The following is a 22,187-nucleotide window of genomic DNA, read 5'->3' on the forward strand; positions in this document are numbered from 1 at the left end:
TCTCAGTTGTGGCCCACAGGTACCTATTTTGTAAAAAAAAAGTATGCATAAATACAAACAGTCAGGCAGCACAAAAAATATATACAAAATAAAAACAATTGTCTGTACTTAGTGGCGTACTTACGTACTTATATGCATAAATACATATTTAATTAGTTTTTAGTAATTTTCTTTAAGAAATATTTTTGGTATTCGCTTTAAAACAAAAATTAAAAAAAAAAAAACAATTATTTTGTATAATTTTTTTTAAATAATAGTTCGTTATATTAGGGCTAGCAGGTATAGTTTTAGTATTTTTTCATAAGCTGCATTTGAAAGGCAAACCCAATTTAATGATTTTTTAGAAAAAAAAAATTTATTTTTTCCATTTAAAACAAAATTTTATACACAAATTTAAATAAAACACGCAAATATTATTCGTTCAACAATTACTTTCGAAAATAAGTCTATGCATTCCACAAATATTTGTATTTTTTATTTTTTATGCAGCTATAATTAAAAAAATCATGTAAATAATTTAATAAATAATTTAAGAAAACAAATTTGCGTTTTTTCTCTGGTATGTCTGTGATACTGTCAAAAAATTTAGGGGAATTTCGGGAAATAAATTTTTTAAGATTATAATATACCTTTAGATGTGATTGTTATTGGAGTGCTTCACTTAAAGTTCCAAATTTCACTTACGAGAACAAGAAATCCTGTTTAGACCGATGGGTACAGTTAGATTAAACTTAATTCGTATTTTATTATACATGAATGTGAATCAACTTGAGATCATCGATAATGCTTAGGAGATACCAATGTTACCCTGGGGCTTAACCCAGGCTTCATATATAGTATATATTAGGTTCTATATCTCCTTTCCGTTTTGTGAATTTCGCGGCTATGTATAAAGCGCTACAGAGCTCGTATCCGGCTTTATCACTTCGAACTGCGGAGGATTGGTTTCAACGATTCAGAGCGGGTAAAAACGACACCATGAATAAGCCAGCCGGCGGAAGACCTGTGACGACGAATACCGATCAAATCATGGAAAAGATCGAGTTAGATCGGCATGTGGCATCTCGTGACATCGCCCAGGAGATGGGAGTTAGTCACCAAACCATTTTAAACCATCTGCAGAAGGCTGGATACACAAAAAAAGCTTGATTGCCGCATGATTTGACGCAAAAAAACCTTCTGGACCGAATCAACGCATGCGATATGCTGCTGAAACGGAACGAACTCGATTCATTTTTGAAACGGATGGTGACTGGCGACGAAAAATGGATCACATACGACAATATCAAGCGAAAACGGTCGTGGTGGAAGGCCGGTGAATCGTCCCAAACAGTGGCCAAGCCGGGATTGACGCCACGAAGGTTGTGCTGTGTGTTTGGTGGAATTGGAAGGGAATCATCCACTATAATCTGCTCCCATATGGCCAGACGCTTAATTCTACAGTCCACTGCGAACAACTGAACGGCTTGAAGCAGGCGATCGACTAGAAGCGTCCAGAATTTGCTAATAGGAAGGGTCAGAAGCTTCCGTAGCTTAGGTTTTATCGCATCTACCATATAGCCCGGGCATAGCGCTAAGTGATCACCACCTGTTCCTGTCCATAGCGAACGCCCTTGGTGATGTAAAGTTGAACTCAAAAGAGGCTTGTGGAAAGTGGCTGTCCGAGTTCTTCGCAAATAAGGAGGGGGTCTACTACGAGGGGGTTTTATGAAGTTGCCGCCTAATTGGAAACAGATTATCGAACGAAACGGCGCATATTTGAACTAAATCCGATCACTGTAACACTTTTTATAAAGCATTGAATAAAGGCAAAAATGCGGAAGGGAAATAGTTGACAACCAATATTTTTACTATATCAGTTCGAAATCAAATATAATTGAAGAGTTACAGCGGGTATAATTTATTTAAGCTTCCTTTCTCGCTTTCTTACTACTAGGAGCCTACCACCCTTTCCTTCTAAATCTACATCGACTATATTCATAAAATGAACGAAAGACCTAAATATTTCTGTCGATGACGGTAAAATTAAAAATCCGACTTGGAATAACCCAAAAATTTTGGATGCTACATTGGACGGCCTGTTCTCTTTCACTCCACATACGCCATGGTTGTCTTTTGATGTCCCCGGTCAAGCACTTGCACAACGAGACCTAAATGCTTCCTGTTAAGGAATATAATAAAAATGCTCTTCAAGCAGTTTCTTTATATTTGGAAATATGTTAAAATCTGGCAAAAATTGAGCTTGGGCACCGTTACAGTATTGTTTTTGGCTAAATCAAACGAAATTCGCCAAGTTAATAAAAATATGTCTAACCTTAGCGGCTGCTACACATAAATTAAGATATTAATAGTTGGTCTCTCCAAACCCGTGAAATGGTAAATTTTTAAATTCCCGTTATTTTTTAACACTTTACATATATAGTAGACTTAAATTAACAAAATCATTGGCCCTCGCAAATATTATTTTAATTATCAAGATATATTAGAAGAGTACCAAGTAACTTTTAGAAACGAAATTTTTGTGGGTACCTGATAGACGGAGTAAATTTTTGAGATTTCAATGAAAATGCAAAAACTGAAAATTAAAAAAAAAATATTATTAATTACAGGATATAGCTACTACTAAATCCAAAATATGGATATAAAATTTTCTAAAATTAAATTTTATCTTCATTCATTGATTTATAAATCTTTTTCGTCAAGTTTATATGACAGATGTTTTAAGGGTTCTAGTATTTTTCGATATATAATTTTTTTTCGAAGATCAAATATAAGCTTGACCGTAATGTTTTATACACCATTGAATTAAGAGAAAAATGTAGATTATATTCATATTTTGGATTTTTTTAGTCGCGCTATCCTGTAATTATTATTAATAATTTTTTAGAAAAGTCCTTTTTCGAACTTCGAATCCAAATAGCCTAACTTCGAAAATCGGAAAATACTATGTTTTACTTATGACTCTATGTCCGAGAAAAATTAAGTTTGGTCCAATACCCAACAAAAAAGTCGATTTTGTCGTACAGTGTAATCGAAGATTTGTAAATTTGATTTTATAAAATACGAGTATATTGATATCAAACGCAGGCAATAGACATACATATTTGAAAAATCGTTGATGTTTATATACTGAATAGGATTCCGATTTAGCGTAGCTCAAACAAAACATTCCTATCTCACTGAATTTAATTCTACTGCAATTATTAAATTAAAACAGTTGCTCATAGCTACATAATATTTTTGCACATTCATCATAGTGTTTTATTGATTTTACAATTTTGTACATGCATATAGTACATACATATGTATATATAGTAAATAATTAACTTAATCAATTAAAATAAAATCAGCACGACTTTATTTGCAAATCAAAATCGAAAAAATACAATAAAAATAATTGCTTACAAAGAGTTACTACAGTATTGGTGTAAATAATTGCAACATTTTCCATATTAATTATACATGTTTTGGTAAAAAAACGTATTTTTCACCCAATATAAACGATGAAACTGCTAAAAAGTATGGCATAAACTTGAAAATTTAGCGTTTTGAAATATTTTAGCGAATAATTGTTGTAAATACTTCAATAATTAAGTTTTCAACTTAAATTGCAGCAAGGCACAATTGGTTTTAGATATTACTTCGGAAAGTAGAAATTGAATTTTTTAACGCTTATGGGATTAGGAGTAGTCAGGATTTTCAAAAAATCAATTTTTTATTTTTTGCATTTTCGTTAAGTGTAATATCTTAAAAATATTCTCTGAATTTTTAAGTTGATCCGATAATTACTTTTCAAGTTATTCGACAAATAACAAAGAGCGTTCGGGCACTCCAAAAAGCTCGGATGAAACTTTAAATGCGTTTTTTCTCAAAATTATGTTTCGAAAACCGCTCAGTAGATTTGAATGAAATTTATACAGCTTTTAGAATACATAATTACACTGGGCCTGATCGAAGGATTTTTTTTACAAAAATATTGATTTTTTAAGACCAATCGATTTTTTCCCGAAAATCTAGAAAAATCTTTATACCGCCATTTTGTTAATTAAAAAAAAAAAGGAAAAAATCTTCGATCCTGCCCAGTATAATCTATTTATAAGACTAATTTTTCTTATCATAATGATTTTAGATAAATTTCAAAGGACTTATGATTATCACCGCAAACGCCTTTTTTTGGAACTGAGTCCACACAAACAGCTATAACTTTGGAAATAACAATTTTTTTTCCAAATTTTCGTATCTTCAAGTCAAAACATTGTGTAATAATGACTTATTATGACTTTTGTAAAATTACATGATTTAATTGCAAAAAAAATTACTGAAATTTTCATTTTCATAATTTTTTCGTGTCTCTGACTACCCCTAACCCCTTAATAGCGCTTTGAAAAAAATTTAGTTTTTTTTTTTTTACATTATTATAATAAAAAGGATGAAATTAAATGAATTCTTAGTAATTCTTTGCTGTTTCGATTTTTATAGTTCTTACACTTTTATTTATTTAATAAATTTTTTTTTCATTCCAAAATAATTATTTTGAAGCAACCATTAATATATTAAGATATTCAATTTTTTAAAAAGCTAAAAAGCGGATATATTTAATTTAATCCTTGCAATTAATGCTTTCTAAATAATATTATATAATTGAAAATGTTTTTAGTTGCCTTTAAAATATTACTTTCTCTGTTTTAGTTTTTCGAGACACTTAATAAATCAAATAAAATGAAAGAAAGCACTTTAATAATTTGTGCTAAGCTTAAAAATTAATATTTGGTATATAAAATTTGCATTTTAAGCTTTGGTAAATTGAAATCTGTGCGTTAAATATTTTTAATATTATTAAAAAAAACATTTATCAAGGCAACTATTTCATAGATAAATATGTATATAGATATTTTAAATGAGTTATATTATTTTAAATTCTTAAGTAAAATTAAATGATTTGCAAGTAAAAAGCTAAAAATGGAATGTCAGCGTTTGAAATTGAAGAAAGTAGACAAAATTGAGGTTATGTTAGGTTAAAAAAATATTTAAAATTAATATTCATATATGAATGAATTTGTATTTTTAATTAAAATAATAATAAAAAAATATTTAACATTTATTAAAGAAAAATCCACTTTGAGGTTAAGTTATGTTGGAAATAAACTAGTATTTAAAATAATATGTATATATAAAGGGATTTTCAAAAGGAACGCTAAAAAAGTAGACCGATAGGGACATCAAAGGACGCCATATTTTTCCCCGCTCTTCTGACATTTCTCTTCAGTAAGGTGTGCCATTTCATCATGGAGAGATATACGATCCAACAACGAGTCGAAATTATTAAAATTTACTACCGAAATTCGGAGTCAGTGGCCTCAACTTTAAGAGCGCTACGTCCAAATTATGGTCGTCATAATCGTCCTGTCAGATCAACAATTGAGTGTCTAGTGGAAAAATTTGAATTCTCAGGGAGAGTAAAAAATGTTCCCCTACCAGTTAGACAAAGAAGTGCCTGTATAATAGTATCGAGAATATTACTACCGCTAGTACATCAATTGAGGAAGATCCCAATCAGTCTCTCACACGTCGTTCTCAAGCATTGGGCATCTCTGTGACGTCGTTGTGGCGAATTTTGCGAATAGATCTTGGCTTACATTCTTACAAGTTCAAATGGGCGCATGAACTGAAGGCGCTTGACCACCAGAATCGTCGTATGTTCGTGAATTGGGCTGAGCAACAACTAGAAAAAGATCTGGATTTTCAATGAAAAATCATCTTCAGCGATGAGGCTCATTTCTGGTTGAATGGTTTCGTCAATAAGTAAAATATGGGTTATTGGTCAGGTAGCAATACACACGTACTCCAAGAGTTACCATTGCATCCCGAAAAAATAACGGTTTGGTGCGGTTTATGGTTCGGTGGCGTCATTGGGCCATACATCTTCTTCATGATGATCAAGACCGGCACGTTGCTGTGAATGGGAATCGCTCCCGCTCAATGTCATTCGAATATTTTAGCCCGAATTGGATGATTTGGACTTGGATAATATGTGATTCCAACTTGACGGCGCCACAAGCCACACAGCGAATGTGACAATCCATTTATTGAAAACCAAATTTGGTGGACGTGTTATCTCACGAAATGACCCAGTCAATTGACCGCATCGATCGTAGACTATTTCCTGTGTGGCTACGTCAAGTGTATGGTCTATGCCAACAAGCCAGCAACGTTTAATGAACTTCGTACGAATATCGAACGTGAAATTGCAGCAGTATCGGCCGATTTATGCTTGAAAACTGTCGAAAATTGGGTTCAGCGTTTGGTTCAGTGGTGGCCATGTATAAGAAATCGAGTTCCACACATAATGGCATCGAAAGTACTTTCACAGGAATAAAGAATTTCAATCCCAAACCACTTTGTATCGCTCTTATTGAAAAACCCTTTATATATACATATAATACATATTTGATTTCTATTTGAATAACAAATGTTTAAAAGTAAATTTTAGTAAAGAAACTAAAATTAAGACTATTTTAGTTTAGAAAAGAAAAAAAAAGTACAGTGAAATTAGACAAATTGATATGCAGAATATGTTTACTTAAAAAATTTATATATCATTGAGATATAACGGTTTTTTAAACAGTTTTTTAGCACACTGTTCAAGGAAATATTAAATAAAATCGCTTATTTAATTTTAGAATCAACTTATTTGGAATTATATCGTCACTCTTTTAAGCAAATGTATATATATTATTTATTCTACGCAAAAATATATGATTTTTATATTTTATATATAAAGGCAAGCGCTGTCTTACACACTAATTTCAATTATTTCCTTGCAAATTTAAACCACTTTAATGAATTCTTAATTAAGAATTTTACTTTTTTTCACAAGTAAACAATAATATAATGCTGCTTAATTGAATGAAAAAGCACACAAAATTTAAAATTGTGCAATTAAAACTTAAAATATTAAAATCAAATATAAATTATATATTTCTATAAAATATCTATATTAATACTCAATGCGGCTGCTGCAATGCAAAATATTTAAGTTAAACTAAATGATTATAAATTTTAATGGAATTTCGCATTTTTAGCTTATAAATAAAATAATAAATGGTGTACATCACGTTGAATGAGTAATATGCTGCACTTGAATTATAAATTGTTCACCAAAACAATTTGAGCATTTTTACATTAATTTCCAAACTTACTTAGCTTATGAGTTACATTTAGTTTACATTACGCATTTTAGTTTTTAGACATGAAGTTAAACAACGCTTTTGGATGCACACGCTACCAACAACACACGTCAAACGCTTAACTGCCTTTGGTGTAGTCTATCAGATACATTGTTATCGTCTTACTTGCTTTTACTACGTTTTCAAACCAACTGAATTTGTACAACACGCTCGTATATAGTATTTGTTAATATAAAATGAAAGCAATAAACGCGCAGTAAACACAAACGCGTTCCACAAACTCACATTCCACAAATGAAATGAAATTTAAAGTTGGAAATTCGTTGATTGCGATTGCCTGCCAGCCGCTTTCGACTGCTTGCCGAAACGCAGCGGCGACGGACGACTACCACTACGGTCGCTACGCATCGATTCATCCTCCAATTCCGCCTCGGCCGATGTGGTGCTGCCACCACTGCCGCCACCGCCAACGCAACAAAAGCGATTTTGCGCCAAACGTATGCTACGTGTTAGATCGATAGTGTCGCTCTGTTGACGCAGCTCGATTTCAGCAACACGCTCCATATGCTTCCACTGGCGTACGGCCAGCACGAATGCGTCCGTTACATTGCTGGCTGCCTTCGAGGAGGTCTCAATAAGACTGCTTATGCCGTTGTCCTGGCACCATTGTTCCACCTCTTCGTAGTTCACCTGACGATACTTGGCGGCCATGTCAAGCTGTTTGTGGGTGTTTTCACAGTAGAACACATTTATTAACGTCAAATATTTGTATTTGTGATTTACTCACCTTATTGCCAACGACGATAAAGGGAAATTTATCCGCATTTACATCGGCATAGTTGAGGAACTCACCACGCCATTGCTTCAGTCCGCGAAAACTATCGCGATCATCGACGGCATAGCACAGCATACACACATCGGAGCCACGATAGAAAGGTGTGCGTAGCGCGCGAAAACGTTCCTGACCAGCGGTGTCCCAAATCTTGAAGGAGTTATGTAAAAAAATATTTTTTTATTAAAAAATGTGTGGTGAATATCATTAATTAACTGTATGTGTTTCAAAAGAAAACTTATCTTTGTATTTTCTGTTGAAATGATCCAAATGGGTTTCTTTTTTGATTTTTGCAAAATGAAAATTGTTACTTGATTGCTGATTGTTGTGCATTAGTTTTAATTGAATGTGCTGCTTAAACTAATAAACTTGAGTTATAATGAAATCACTCGGTCACGTTGCACTTTTTTCATTCACACACGCTCTCATATTTATATGTAAGCCATTATTTATACAATAGCGATTATCAATTGATTAATTAATTCATAAGAAATTTCTGACTAACTTCAAAATTAGAATTAACTGGAGAATAAAATTTAGCGCACTAATTGCCAGTATTAAATTAAATGAATCGTTATCTTACAACTATTGCGTAATAATAATGTACGAAATTATATGACATTATTCGAATTCTTGGAAGTCCAAATAGATCTTCTGAACCTACGACTGAAATTTAGCTTAACGGAGACACTTGTTTCGTTCATCTCGGGATGACTTCGTGTCTCAATCGCTCAGTAGAGTTATCCTTTAACAAGTAAGGAAGGACGATACATGGGGCCTTGAAAACTTATAGTCTGATTACGACGTTGTTTAGAAGGGCGATGCCACACTATAAATCCAGTATTTGTGCAAGGTTCTGTCCGATATCTTCACTAGCGCTTACTTTATATATTGTTTAGTAAACGATTCAGTTCGATTTCAAAGTTTTGGTATATGGGAAGTTGGTGTCGTTGTGAACCGATTTAGCCTATTTTCATATCATATTATTGGGATGCAAGGAAAATATTACAAACCAAATTTCATTGATATTGGTCGAGTAGTTTCGGAGAATTGTTTTTCGACCCATAAGTGGGCGGAGCCACAGCAATTTAAAATTTTGTGTACCAATTTGAGTGCAGCCTTTCTGTACCATCTTTATAATGAAATTTAAGATTTGTGATGTTTTACTTACTTAATTAAAGCATTTCTAGTGGTTTTCAACATAACCTTTGTAAGGGGGATAGGCGTTGTTATACTCCGATTTCCTCTATTTTTAGACTGTATAAGGTAGTGTCTAAAGGAAACGACTCTAGAAAGTTTCCTTGAGATAGCTATAGTAGTAGTATACGAGATATGTTATGAAATTTAGTAGGACGGCGCCACGCCCAATAACCCAAAAAACAACATCAAAATATGCCCCTTCCTAGTGCAATTGTTTGTAACAAATTTGACTTTGATATTTTTACTTTACTTAATATAAATTAATTCTCTTAGCAGCTTTGTTGCGAGAGTATAAAACTTTAGATTTTAAATATTTGTGTGAAAAGACATACGCCTGAACAAATTGTTCAACTTTATTGTGAAAATTCACGTTCTGTAAAGAACTGAGCGTACTATTTGCAACACCATCACCCATCTTGAGACACAGCATTCATTATTGGAACGAATAGACCACGTCCAGCACGCAGTGAAGAAAAATAAAGCTTGTGCAAGAACTGAAGCCGCCCGACCTACTCAAGCGACATCGCTTTGCTTTATGGGCTCTTGAATAGTTCCAAGAAGGTCCGACGTTTTCGAGCAAAATTCTGTTCAGCGATGAGGGACATTTCTGGCTAAATGGGTATGCAAACAAGCAAAATTATTGTATTTGGGGCGAAGAGCAATCTGATGGGATTCAAAAGCTGGTATTTCATTCAGTGGTTCAATTGGTGGGGTTGTGGGCAGCTGAAATCACCCATACGTATTTCTTCAATAATGATGCCGATGAGAACGTAAACGTTAATTGCGATCGTTATCGCGCCATGAAAACAGACTATATACTATATATATCAAATATAAAGTATAAACTCTATGTGGACAATCCCGCCCCTTGGAGCAAAATATTACGCGTGTCATTCGTTAGCTACCAGTCGAAATAATCGAGCGAGTCATCGAAAATTGGACTCAATCCATGATCCATTGTACCATCTGAGACGAAGACCAACATTTGAAAGAGATAATCATTAAAAAAAAATGCCAAAGAATATTTTTTCGAATGATATTAAAAGTTTCCCATTAAGGGGTTAGGTGGGTTTGAAAATTTCAAATTTGAAAAAAGTTGTTATTGTTTTATTAAATGGTCAAATATATTTAAAACATTATCCAAAAATATCAAATCAATCCGAGTAATTTTCTAAGAGTATATCCTTTCGAAGTTCCGCCCACCAGACCACGTCAGTAAGAATGTATGTAAAACTTTAAACGCGTTTATCTCAAAACAATATCTAGTGCAAGCTTGTATATTTCTAATATTTTGTTCTTCAAGCCGCTGCATGTGCTTCGTACTCGACTCTCAAGCGGGTACTTAGGAAGTTTTGAAATTTTGTTCAGCAAGCAGCTTCGAGCGCTCGTTACTCGACTCTCTGGCACGCGATTGCCATTTGAAGAGAATGACTTGCAAGGCGCTTTTCAGTTTTCAGATTAAGATTCTCGGAGTCTTTTTGATGCCCTCACATGCGAACTATTACCAGAAAGTTGAGATTCTAGCAATAAAAATAAATTTGAATTTCTGTGTCTGTGTTTTTTTAATGATCAAATTTCTTATAGTTATCCGGCCAAACATATAGGCAGTTTACAAAATTGTGGTATAGAACAATTTGCGAATATCTAGAGTCAAATAATTCCCAAGATACATAAATAAAATTACGATATCTACAGATCAAAAAGAAAAAACCTAGATCGGACTTTAATCTGGTTAAAGACTGTGAGTTCAGTAATAAAAGAAGCTCGATCGGATCTAATCCAATTAGAAACTGTCAGCTTAGTGAAACTCAACATTACTTATGGGAAATATTTCAAAGCATATAAGACAAAGACTTGTGATTTGTTTCCGATATTAGTTTGACCTTGGAAAAATAAAACTAAAACCAACCCAGTCTAAAGACCGAAATACTAATGTAAATATGCCTAATATACACAAATCTTCATTGACAACAAACCATCTAATATGGCCCACCATTAATCATACAGAGATCGTTTCCAAAGAAGAAGGAGACGGGATTTTGAAGAACATTTTTTGTTGGTTTCTTTATATGACTCAAAAGGAATAATATTATAGTACATCCACCAAGATAATATTTACTACTTAATATAAGTGCAACAAAAATACTATGATGACGATAAAATGTGGGATATTTACATATTGCATGCACTTTCTTCAGAAATCTAGATAAATGAGAAATTGCTGATACAATTATGTGCAAATGCATATGCATTCTTATAAGCATTCCCTACCGAGAAGCTTCTGATATAGCATTCATTCCCAATGAGGGGATACCCAACTATTTTTTTACTATTTATTTAATCTTTATTGTACAACAGCTCTCATTATAAACCAAAAAAGTAGAATAAACATACTGCAAAAATTATAGAAATATTATGACTCAAATATTAGTGCTTAAATTATGTAAGAAAACACACAATAAAAACGCTCATGGTAATTAAGAAATAGTTGTGTAATTGAAATTGCCAAGGCATGACAACAATTGTGCGCAAATAACAAATAAAATTGCCGGCAAAGTTGTCATTTTTTTTTTTACTTTATATAAAATTGTACATACATGTATAACATATAGAATTTAATGCCGGCACTGTAAGCGCGATCAACGACTTTTGTAGATCGAATATCGTGAATAATTAAACATTTAAGGCATAAAAGCCAACGGTCCGACGAATTAATGTGTTTTGTTGTTCTTTTTTTGCGGGTTTGCCAAACATACGTACATTTGTTCATTGCACTATTCAATTTCCCAGATTGTAAAGCACGTAGAAACAATTAACAACCAACGCGACAAGCGACTGTCATTTTTATTGCATATTAATAGCTGAAACTACAGATTGATGACTTCGCAAATTTTTGTTAGTATAAATGTACTATATATTTTTTATATTGGATTATATACAGTTCAAAAGGTTATTGGAATTATATACGTCAACAGATTAAATAAACAGCAGTGAAAGGGTTAAACTCATTGGGGATTATTACAGGTGTCCAGGCCCCTTTTTTTTAATTTATTTTGCGTTGTTATCCTTTGTTAGGCAATGCCATCGTCTGAATTTTCTTTTTAACCTTAAACTTAAAATCTTCTTAAAAAATCAATCAGCTAACTAACTTAGAATTAGAACTCGGAACAACATCAACTTATCACTTCCATTACAATCGGCTCAAGATATTACGAATCTCGCATTATTACCGTTCAAAGATTGTTAGCAGTAAATACAAATTTGTTTGGGAAATGTTTTATACAACAACAATCGGATCAGAAGCTCAGCCAATCACCAAGCAAAGCTGTAGCGTGTTTCTTTCTGCTATTTTTACTTTTCAGAATTAGTGTTATTTTTAGTAAAATTACAGTTTACATATAAAACGCACTCATTAACCCTTTCATGCCAAATGTTGCCTATAGGCAACATTGTACTTACTGGCTTCTAACTCTCGTTATTTAAATATTTTTGACCAGCGGTTTTTTCAATTATGTAGACTTATGTGTTGGGCAAGCTTACAGTTACATTTTTTGTAATAAGCTGTGCACGTATTCATTCAGTAGGCCTTCTCCGCAGAGTGGAATTGTCAAAATCGGTTTTGGGAAAAAGTTATACTGAACTGTTTATACAAAAAGTGCTCAAAAACATAAAAAAATTGTTTTATTTTAAAACAAAGTGAACTATATAAATAAGTAAAGATAAGAGAGTTATTAAAAAAAAAAAATTCACGAGAAAAGTAACTAATGAACCAGGATACATAGGACTTTGAAATTTTTATCACTTCATATTTGAGTTAAGACTAGTATATATCTGTCCTAAAAAAAATGTTAGCTCCACCCATTTTAATTCTGACATGAGAGGGTTAAAAATAATGTATGCCCTTAAAGTTAAGCATTTCAACAATAAAGGAATGAATGCATTTTGCATTCACATAGCATTAAACCAACGTGGGATTACCTACTCATACAACAGGTTATAAACAAAAAAGGACAACAAAACATCGCGGGATTTTCCAACCGTACAACAGGTTTTAAACAAAAAAGGATCAACAAACCATCGCGGCATAACCCAAAGTTATAAATTTAAAATAAATTGCAACAAATGGTGACCACAAACCTTTATCGAATTTATCTGAAGGCACATATAAAATTTCATACAAATCGGTCCAGACGTTTAGGAGAAGTACAGTGACATACACACGTGCAGATGAATTTTATATTAAAAATTATGTCCATACATATAAACATATTTACCCTTTTGTATAAACACCGAGCACCCCGACACATACAAAGGGTTAAAATAAACATTATCTACGTCAAACCATTATCGATAATTTTTTTAAGGTCAAATATTATGAACGATAAAGAAAAATAAAAAATAATATAAATAAAGCTTCTACATTGATAAGCGTTTATACATATATTTATAAAAATTTTCACGCGCTTGTTTATAGTAAATTGTCTTTATAAATAATTGAATACAACCAAATTCGTGAAAGCAAAACTAACTAATTAAATACTAAATAAATATTGATTACGTGTTTAAGTGCTGTAGTATTTAAACGCCGACATGTAAACAAAATGTAAATTCCTATAAACCGACTCCACGTGATCTGCTGATAGCTTTCAAATTCGCTATTTTACAGACGCAAAAAATTAGCATTACTAATATGTAGCAAAAAAAAAAATGCGAAAAAAACAAAATGTATTAAGTAAAATAATCACAGCTCAGATATTTAACTGTAAAATCACAGGAATCAGTACCACATTGTTTATATAAAAGTAACAGTCAAAAATGTGTATAATTATCATCAACATACAAACAGAATTGTATACGTATCTCATATTTTCTACTTTATCTTAAATTTAAATTGTATAAACAAAGGAATATCATTGTTTACACAACTCTTGCTCACGGTTATAATAATATAGTTACACATCTGATACACAAACATATTTGCGTATATTATAACGCAAAACTAAAACAATAATTTCTACTTAGCAAAAGTTAGCAATATTTCACCTAAACACTTATTCATAACTTTTTGCACCGATCCTCCCACCCCATTAGTTGACAACAAGTACTTATATTCACTCAAACATGCATATGTACATAAGTACATGCATATGTAGGTATACATTTCAAAAAGTAGCGACAATAGATAGGCCTTTGACTTTCATTTGTCGCTCAATGCCATAGGATTTCCTGTTGAATGCGCTTTGGGCACATTTAATAATTCACACATAATTATGCATAAATAAAGAGTGGAAAATATTCAAAACGCTCTCGTTACTCAGTTCCCAATCAAACTTTACACACAATCCGTTTGACATCCTTCATGCTTTCTATGATATTTGCTCCACTTACCTGTAATGTGTATTTCTCGCCATCCACATCAATGTTTTTATTCATGAACTCAACGCCAATTGTATGAAAGTTGTTTTCGTCGTAACGATTCGAGACAAAGCGATTCATCAGACAGGATTTGCCAACGCCACCATCCCCCAGTATGACCACTTTCAGGAGTATGGTTTTGTTTGGTGGACGCATATTCGTCATTGTGTTGAAGCTTTGTGTATTTACTGTTGTTACGTTAGATCACTGGTTATGTGTAGTTTGCACTGGTTGTCGTTTTTATTTTTGATTTTTTCACTAAAAACCGTTGTAATACTTTATATAAATGCACTAGCGTACAAGTAGTTTTCAATTATAACTAATTTGTTGTTGCTGGTGTTCCACCTGACTGCCCACGACAATCTACGTTACACTGCACATACACTAATTACTTTGTTGCATTTAGCTTTGCCTTTTAAACTGTATTAGCACTAGTATGATTCTGTTTGCACTATTTTAAACTAATTTTCATTTAATATAATTACAAATTTATATATAAATTAAATTGAAGTAGATATTTCCAACTGTGTGTGCCAGCACCAGTTAGCAGTTAGCAAATAAACCAGCTGTAGAATTTCAATTGAACGGCAAGGTCTCCACTGGTTGTAGTTGCTGCTTTTGTTGTGGGTTGTCTTCCGATTGGAGAATTTAGTGGTCAGCTGTGCGCTTAGGGTTGCAAAGTAGCGAATGCTTTGTGGTTTTGCTGTTCTTACAGTGCAATTTATTATTAATTAATTACATAGCAGTGTTTTATAATTTACAAAACGCACATAATTATAAGTCAAGCTGCATTTATTATTTTGAATATATATTTTGTATGATATTACTTAACTGTAGGTTTATTATTTATACTTAGGTGTTGGCAACCCTCTTTATTCTGTCGTTTTATGCGGTGCATTTTACTTTTCTAATTGGACAATAACCGTTGGTGCATGTCTTTGCTAGAATTTGCAAGTTTTAATATATTTTCTTATTAATTGCGGTAATTTATAACTTTCTTTAATAAGACAAAGTGTTTATAAAATATTCCTTCTTTATATCCACCGTAAATATATAAACTCACAATTAAATCAGCAACTCAACTCCCACACACCACCTGTGGCCATCGCATAGCATCCACATGTCTAATTGACAAGAAAACACTACCTGACGCATACAACACTGCGTTTCTCGGTGTTTAATTTTGCTCAGCGCGTTCAGTGTTGTTTTTGTGACAGCTGAAAGAGGTTGTAAGTTGGACTACTGTGTTTTTGCGTTGGCGGTGTTTTCTGCAAGTGGATTTTTATAAAAATCAGAAAATTAAAAATTTTATTGCGTGCAATACGCGTAAATTACAATACTCTTTTGAGTAATTGCTTCTTTTTATTACACACCTACGTTGTAATAATAAATGAAATGCATTTTGTATGAATACGCAAGCAGCAGAGAATATACTTGTGTGAAATTTACAAGTTTATGGCTAAATGAAAATGTGCGCGCATAGGTGTATAATAGCATAAAAACAAAAAACAAATAGTGAATTATTACGCGATTTACATTGACTGTGCAGCAGTCGGTGGTTGGTATACGGCGGTGCATATGCCAGCAGCGTATGCAATTGCAGTTGACGTCGACTGCGTTGCACCAGCTGAAGTTATTGTTTGTTAAATATACTACGCCAAAAAAAAAAAAAAACGAAATGAGCGTGTGTGCTACTTCTCACTGAAAAATTAAAAAGAAATCTTGCACAAAAATGTACATAAGTGCGTATGTATGTGCCAGCAATTTCAGGTGTGCTAATAAGTAAATAATATACATATCTCCATGTTCGCATACAAACACACGCGATAGTGCTGCTAAATCAAAGCGTAAAAATAGATAACTAATGGAATTTTTAACTATTTATTGCGAAGTTAAGAAATTGATGTGCCCAATGTATTGTATTCCCTCGGGAATGAGTTAACGACGAAATGCTGCCTACACAGCAAAAACAACAATAAGAAAACATACAAAACGCAAGCAGAGCAACAAAAATGTCCTGCATATGAGTGTTATAAGGTGGTAAATGGTGGTGGTGAAATCTACGCTCAACGCTGTTGTGAAGCACAAAACAAACAAAAAAAAAAATAAAAGAAAAGCAAAAAGGACGCTGGCAGCGAGCAGCAGCAAGCAGTCAACGTGCGGCGAAAAAGCAAAAATAAAAAAGTAGTTGAAGGTTATTTAAAATATTCTGCTTTTATTGCTATATTCATCCCTTTCCCTTCCCCTTCGCACTGCGCAGGCGAACAAATCAAAAAAAGAAAACAAGTATTAAGAACAGTGGAAGCAAAGAAGTGAAGAACCAGAGCGCACGACGTACATGTGTCCATTTCGTATACACATGCCTAGTTGTTGTTGGTCGTTCTTTATTGTATTTCATTGTGCCCACTCACTGCAGTGTAAACAAAAAATCAAGTGTCATCCGCCAAGCGCCAAGTTTTGTACGACGGTACAACAACAACAATACAATAACACAGTGCTATATTAGCAAAAGCAAATCAGTGCCACCTTGGCTGGCTTGGCATGTGTGCAAGTGAGTGCGCTATATAGAGTGAGCATATTGAAAAGTGGAAAGTAGTAATGTTGCGGAGAGTGAGTGAGTGATTCCAATAAGAAATAACAACGACAGTATTCACAGAGCAAACGCGCACAACAAGCATTTATGCAGTGAATTAACGAAAAAATCGCCAATAATTAACAAATTAATGTGCAGTAATATTGCAATAAATAAAATACAGCAATTTTTATTAAGAAAATAATTCAACAAATTTGTAATTACAAACGTTACAACGCATACTGGCGTACGTTAGCTGCGTCGTAGCAACAGCAGCAGCATACCCACAAACGTGCAAGTGCAAGTGAGTGCGAAAGAGTGAGTGTGAAACAATACAATAACTAGTGAGCAACGTAAGCAGCGTACGCAGTTGTAGAGAGCGAACGAGAGCAGCGTGTGCTCGCTGCCGCGTTGTGTGTGCAGTCAGTGTGTAAAGCAGACGTATACGTAGCGAAGCGTTGGACGTTGGAAAAAATGTAAAGCGAAGCATTGCAAATGTCAATAAACTCTACAAAGGTAAGCAACACAGCTACAAAAACAAAATAAAATACGTATACGGGTGTGTGTGTGGTTGTAGCATGCAAGCAACATGCAATGCTTGCATACACAACTGTAATGACAACAATAAAAAGCATTAAAGGTGCAACGCTGTTGCAACGTAGCTGCCACGAGTTTTATGGCACAGGTTACGTTACGTACATATGTTATATGGTGGAGGGGGAGTGGAAAACACTTGAAATCCTGTTTTTTGCTAAAATTTAAATCAGCCATTGGTATTGATGAGCATGTGTGTGTGTTAACAATTTGTGCTCTATTTTGTTTTTGTTTTTAATTTTAGCCTTTTTTACGTGTTTGCAACGTTAATTAAAGTTTTTGTGTTTAAATTTTAATATTCAGGCTAACTGTAATGAAGTCACGGTTGAGTGTTCGGCGTTTCTGTTCTTTTACTTGGCAAAGTTTTGAAGGTTGCTAAGCGCAGCGTGAAGTGTGCCTCATTGTTGCAAGGGTTCTATTGCATTATGCATTAAATTTGTATTAATTTGTTCTTTGCCAAAGAAGAAATATTGGTTCGTAAAGAGAAATAGTGCTTATATCAGTGTAAAAATGTTATTATATATAGACCAGCAAATAAATAATTGTAAATGTACTGCGATCTTTAGATCTATACTATATAGCTCAATAATTTATTGAAACTTCTTCTTTTAAGAAGGTATCTGATAGATGACTTAGAAGTGCTACCTCTGTGAGGCAGTTTGAGCTAATCAAGGAGTGCTTTACCTCACTGTCAATAGCTGTTGGCTACATTGGTTTCGTTTTGTTTGGGTTCCAGGCTCTAGCGATATCGCTGGGAACTGCAGAGCCAATGAGCTGGCGCATAAGGGTACCAAAGCTGCGATCTCATCAGATTTGGAACAAGCTGGTGCTCTACTATACAGTACCTGTGCGATTGTGAGATTTTTCCGGGCTAAAGTTGATCGCAGCTGATCTACTTAGCTACCTTGACTTTAGCAAGGTCAGTTCGTCTTAATGGTAGAAGTTCTTATTGAACATTGTTAAGGCTACATGCCGTGAGCCTAAATATCCTGTCGGATGCAAATTATCAAAGAAGGGAATATTGAGACATCGAGACACTTTCTTCTTCTTTCTTGTTCAGCTTTTGCTAGACTGGGGCTGACATATCTTGGCCGGACGAACTTCAGAGAACTTGTTGAACTGTCGGGAATACAAATTAGTAGCCTGTTCAAATTTGTAAAGAGTTCAAAGTGCTTTGTCGTTACTTGAGTGTCTTGGGCATCTATATTGAGTTGTTTGCGTCATCACAAAGGACTAGCGACTTTAGCCTTTGTCCAAGAGGCATCTCCTGTGGCCGCTCATAAACTTAATCGAAAAAGGTATTTAAGCCTCTATATGTGACATACCGATAAGAGCAAGAAAAAATTAATATCAAGAGGGATTATTTAGTGCAACTTGGTACCCTATTGGATAAAATATAATGAATTATTGATGAATATTGGCAAAACTTCGGTTCAATTGGAGTCCAGTGGCATCGAAATGTAACACCAAGATACCCAATTGGATTCGTTGACGAGACGAGAACCATTTTATATCAATTTTTGTTTGGTATATGAAATCAAAAGCCGTATAGGTTAATTTCCTAAAGTTTTAAGCTCAAAATGCTTTTACCATGCTTCTTTGGGCTCAGAGTGAAAGGTAATGTTATTTTCGGCAGCATTTTTTTAAAACAAATGATCTCTTATTAAAAAAAGTGACTCTTCTGGACTACCTAACTATGTTTGGAGTCATATATATAAACATTATTGTCAAAATTTACAAAATCGTATAAATTTAAACTGGCGAAAAAACCCCATTTAATAGCTTATCCAAGAAATGTCACCACAATGACGATTTCCACACCAAAAACCGATAATTTACAATTTTGTCTTAAACAACCTACATGCATACAAACATACATACGAATGTATTTAATACGAATTTGCTGCTTTTCGCCACAGTCTTTAAACGTTTCTTCAGCGGCACATTCAAATATTTAACGGTGATAGTTGTCTACCAATTAACTGTCGCACTTTAACCTTCAATAGTGGCTGTCAAGACAAAGGCATAATAAAAAAATAACAAAATAAAAAAAACAGCAACAACAAACAGTTTTACGATGCAACAGCTTAAAACTCATAAACCTCAATTTGCAAGAGTTCAACGTTAAACATTGTTAAATAAATGAAGGGTAACAAAAGGTGTATGAAAATACAACAAAAGAGGGAGAAAAAAAACAACAAAAGTCAAATAAAATATAAAAAGTATACAAGTAGGTAAAGCGCAAGCAAGCGCATCGCACATAAAAACTTCACCGCAGAAACCAAATAAAATTGCAACAGCAGCGCAGAAGACAACACCGAAACAAAAGCAAAAAGAAAAATCACAAGGCAAAATGAAATTAAACAAAATAGGTGTGCAGAGTAGCGGTGAAATGACAGCAAAAAGCAAAAACAAAAAAAAAAAGCAAAAATAAAAAATATGCACACGACAACTCCACTCCTCGTGCGCTCGTGTTGATTCAATGGCGTTAACCACACTTGGCCACCTTGCTCTGCAGATTTGGGTCACAGTTTTTATTATGATTTCTTAAAACCGAAACAAGAAAATAAAAACAAAAACAACAAATTTCAACAGGGAATAAATAAATATGTACAAATATAAAATACAAATAAAAATTACAAAAAGAAAGCTGCAAGCAATGATTTTTTCTTGATTTTTGCATTTTTATTTTATTTTTTATTTTTTTTCTTCTTTTATTTTATTTTATTTCATTTTATTTTTTGTTTATTTTATTTTTATTTTTAATTTTTATTTAATTTAATTTTATTTCTTTTATTTTATTTTCATTTTATTTATTTTATTTTATTTTATTTTTTTTTTATTTTTATTTTTTTTTTCATTTGAAATACTCCGTGCACTCTGTTCGTTCACTTTTGTTTTGATTTTTTCATTTCATTTTGTTGTTTAACTTTTGTAATATTTTTGCTGCAGTAATTTCCGGTATCTGTTAACCGCAGCCATTGGCTTTGAGTCATGCTTTGTCAAATGAAATTTTATTTTATTATCAGCAAAACAGCACGTCGTTAAATGTCTCACTAAATAATGCATTTCTGTTTTCACGCTCGCAAACAAATAATAAAAATCTGTGCATGTATATATACTTTTCTCTATATATTATTTTGATTTTGTTTACTTTACCAGTTAATAATAAATAATTTCGGCAAAAACAAAAAAAAAAAAATTAAAACAAAAGCGGCTATAAACAGTTTCGTGTTTAAGCTTACTCATGAGTTTTTCCCTTGTTTTGTGACGAAAAGTTGTGCATTTCGTATTTCAAGAATTGTAAAAATATACCCATTATAAATTTTAGTAAAAATGTCTCTTCTTTCGCTTATGACGTCGTGAACTAAAATATTGAGTAGTCCTTTTTGATTCGACAGAATTTAGGTATTCGCGAATTGTAAGTTCTATTGGCATAGCACTTTTCGCTCCAAACAGGTTCTGATCGTCGAAATAACAGCCCTTGACCGTTTAAAATCCGTTTCAATTCCGGTACTACAAAACCGGCTGTTGCGGTAGGTAGGTAGGTAAGAGTGCAGCCTTATTTGTTTTGGGCTCAATTTGCACAACATATGCCAATTGGATGTACTAATCGTAGACTCTTATAATACTGCTATCATATTTCTTCTTGTCGTTCAAACCATTTTGTGCTATCGATAAAGCTATTATGTCCGATATGTTTTTAGTAGGCATCCATTCAAAGTGTGATGCCTGGTGGATTCCAAGTATTCTATGTCGGATCCGCGATAGGGGTTGGCATTCACAGAGAAAGTGGAAAATTGTAATTTTTATTGCATGTTCTCTAAATGGCCCATGCCCCGTTATAGTACCTGTAAGTCTGAAAATACTTTTCATAGACCTATCGAGGTATGCCTCGATTTGTTTTGCATGACCACCACAGGCACGCTTGCAGAAGTCCAGACGCTGAACCCAATTTTAGACGGTTTTCAATCATAAATCGGCCGATACTGGTGCAATTTCATGTTCGATATTCGTACGAAGTTCATCAATCGTCGCTGCCTTATTGGCATAGACCATAGACGTAGCCCCACAGGAAATGTTTAGTTATTTTGCATTTGATTGTATATTTCCATCTGTTCTCAGCTAATTGTTCAAATTGTGTATTGAGATCTATTTTGATCGATCGGGCGTGGTATTAACTCTGCCTCGGATTCGTCTAGAAGGCTCCTGCCTTTGCCAACTCGTCTGGTTACTGAAAATTTTCCTGTGGCTAGGAACACAGATCAAGTGTAGATGAAATGTTGTCTTCCAGTAAGCTCAATGCCTTCTTGCAGTTATGGTCGACGACAAGGCCATTACTGCTGCCTGACTATTATATTGTTGCTTTATATAGCCTCTTGTAAAC

General features: G+C 33.5%; 2 protein-coding genes across 3 annotated transcripts in view; one reads left to right on the forward strand and one right to left on the reverse strand.

Moving 5' to 3' along the window:
- Positions 1-33: 33 nt before the first annotated feature.
- Positions 34-15,214, reverse strand: LOC105216166 (ras-related protein Rab-9B). Its single transcript, XM_011190520.3, has 3 exons — positions 14,608-15,214; positions 7,975-8,169; positions 34-7,904 (listed from the first exon to the last, which is right to left on the reverse strand). Exons 1-3 carry the CDS (start codon positions 14,797-14,799, stop codon positions 7,494-7,496), a joined length of 798 nt encoding a protein of 265 aa, XP_011188822.1. The 5' UTR covers positions 14,800-15,214; the 3' UTR covers positions 34-7,493.
- A 610-nt stretch (positions 15,215-15,824) lies between these two features.
- LOC105216167 (nuclear hormone receptor FTZ-F1 beta) overlaps positions 15,825-22,187 on the forward strand; it is a 78,907-nt gene continuing 72,544 nt past the window's right edge. The window contains exon 1 of one of the 2 annotated variants that reach the window (XM_029042832.2): positions 15,825-17,722. The gene's annotated coding sequence lies outside the window, so the exon portion shown is untranslated. The remainder of the gene's footprint in view (positions 17,723-22,187) is intronic. The other variant, XM_011190521.3, reaches the window with a different exon arrangement.

Source organism: Zeugodacus cucurbitae, chromosome 3, assembly GCF_028554725.1.
Source record: "Zeugodacus cucurbitae isolate PBARC_wt_2022May chromosome 3, idZeuCucr1.2, whole genome shotgun sequence".
NCBI classification, from domain to species: Eukaryota; Metazoa; Arthropoda; class Insecta; order Diptera; family Tephritidae; genus Zeugodacus; species Zeugodacus cucurbitae.

Coding starts and splice junctions, on each gene's coding strand:
- LOC105216166 (XM_011190520.3), bottom strand. CDS start 14,799: ATGACGAATATGCGTCCACCAAACAAAACCATACTCCTGAAAGTGGTC. Junction 8,170..14,607: donor GCGAGAAATACACATTACAG/GTAAGTGGAGCA, acceptor AACTCCTTCAAG/ATTTGGGACACCGCTGGTCA. Junction 7,905..7,974: donor TTATCGTCGTTGGCAATAAG/GTGAGTAAATCA, acceptor ACCCACAAACAG/CTTGACATGGCCGCCAAGTA.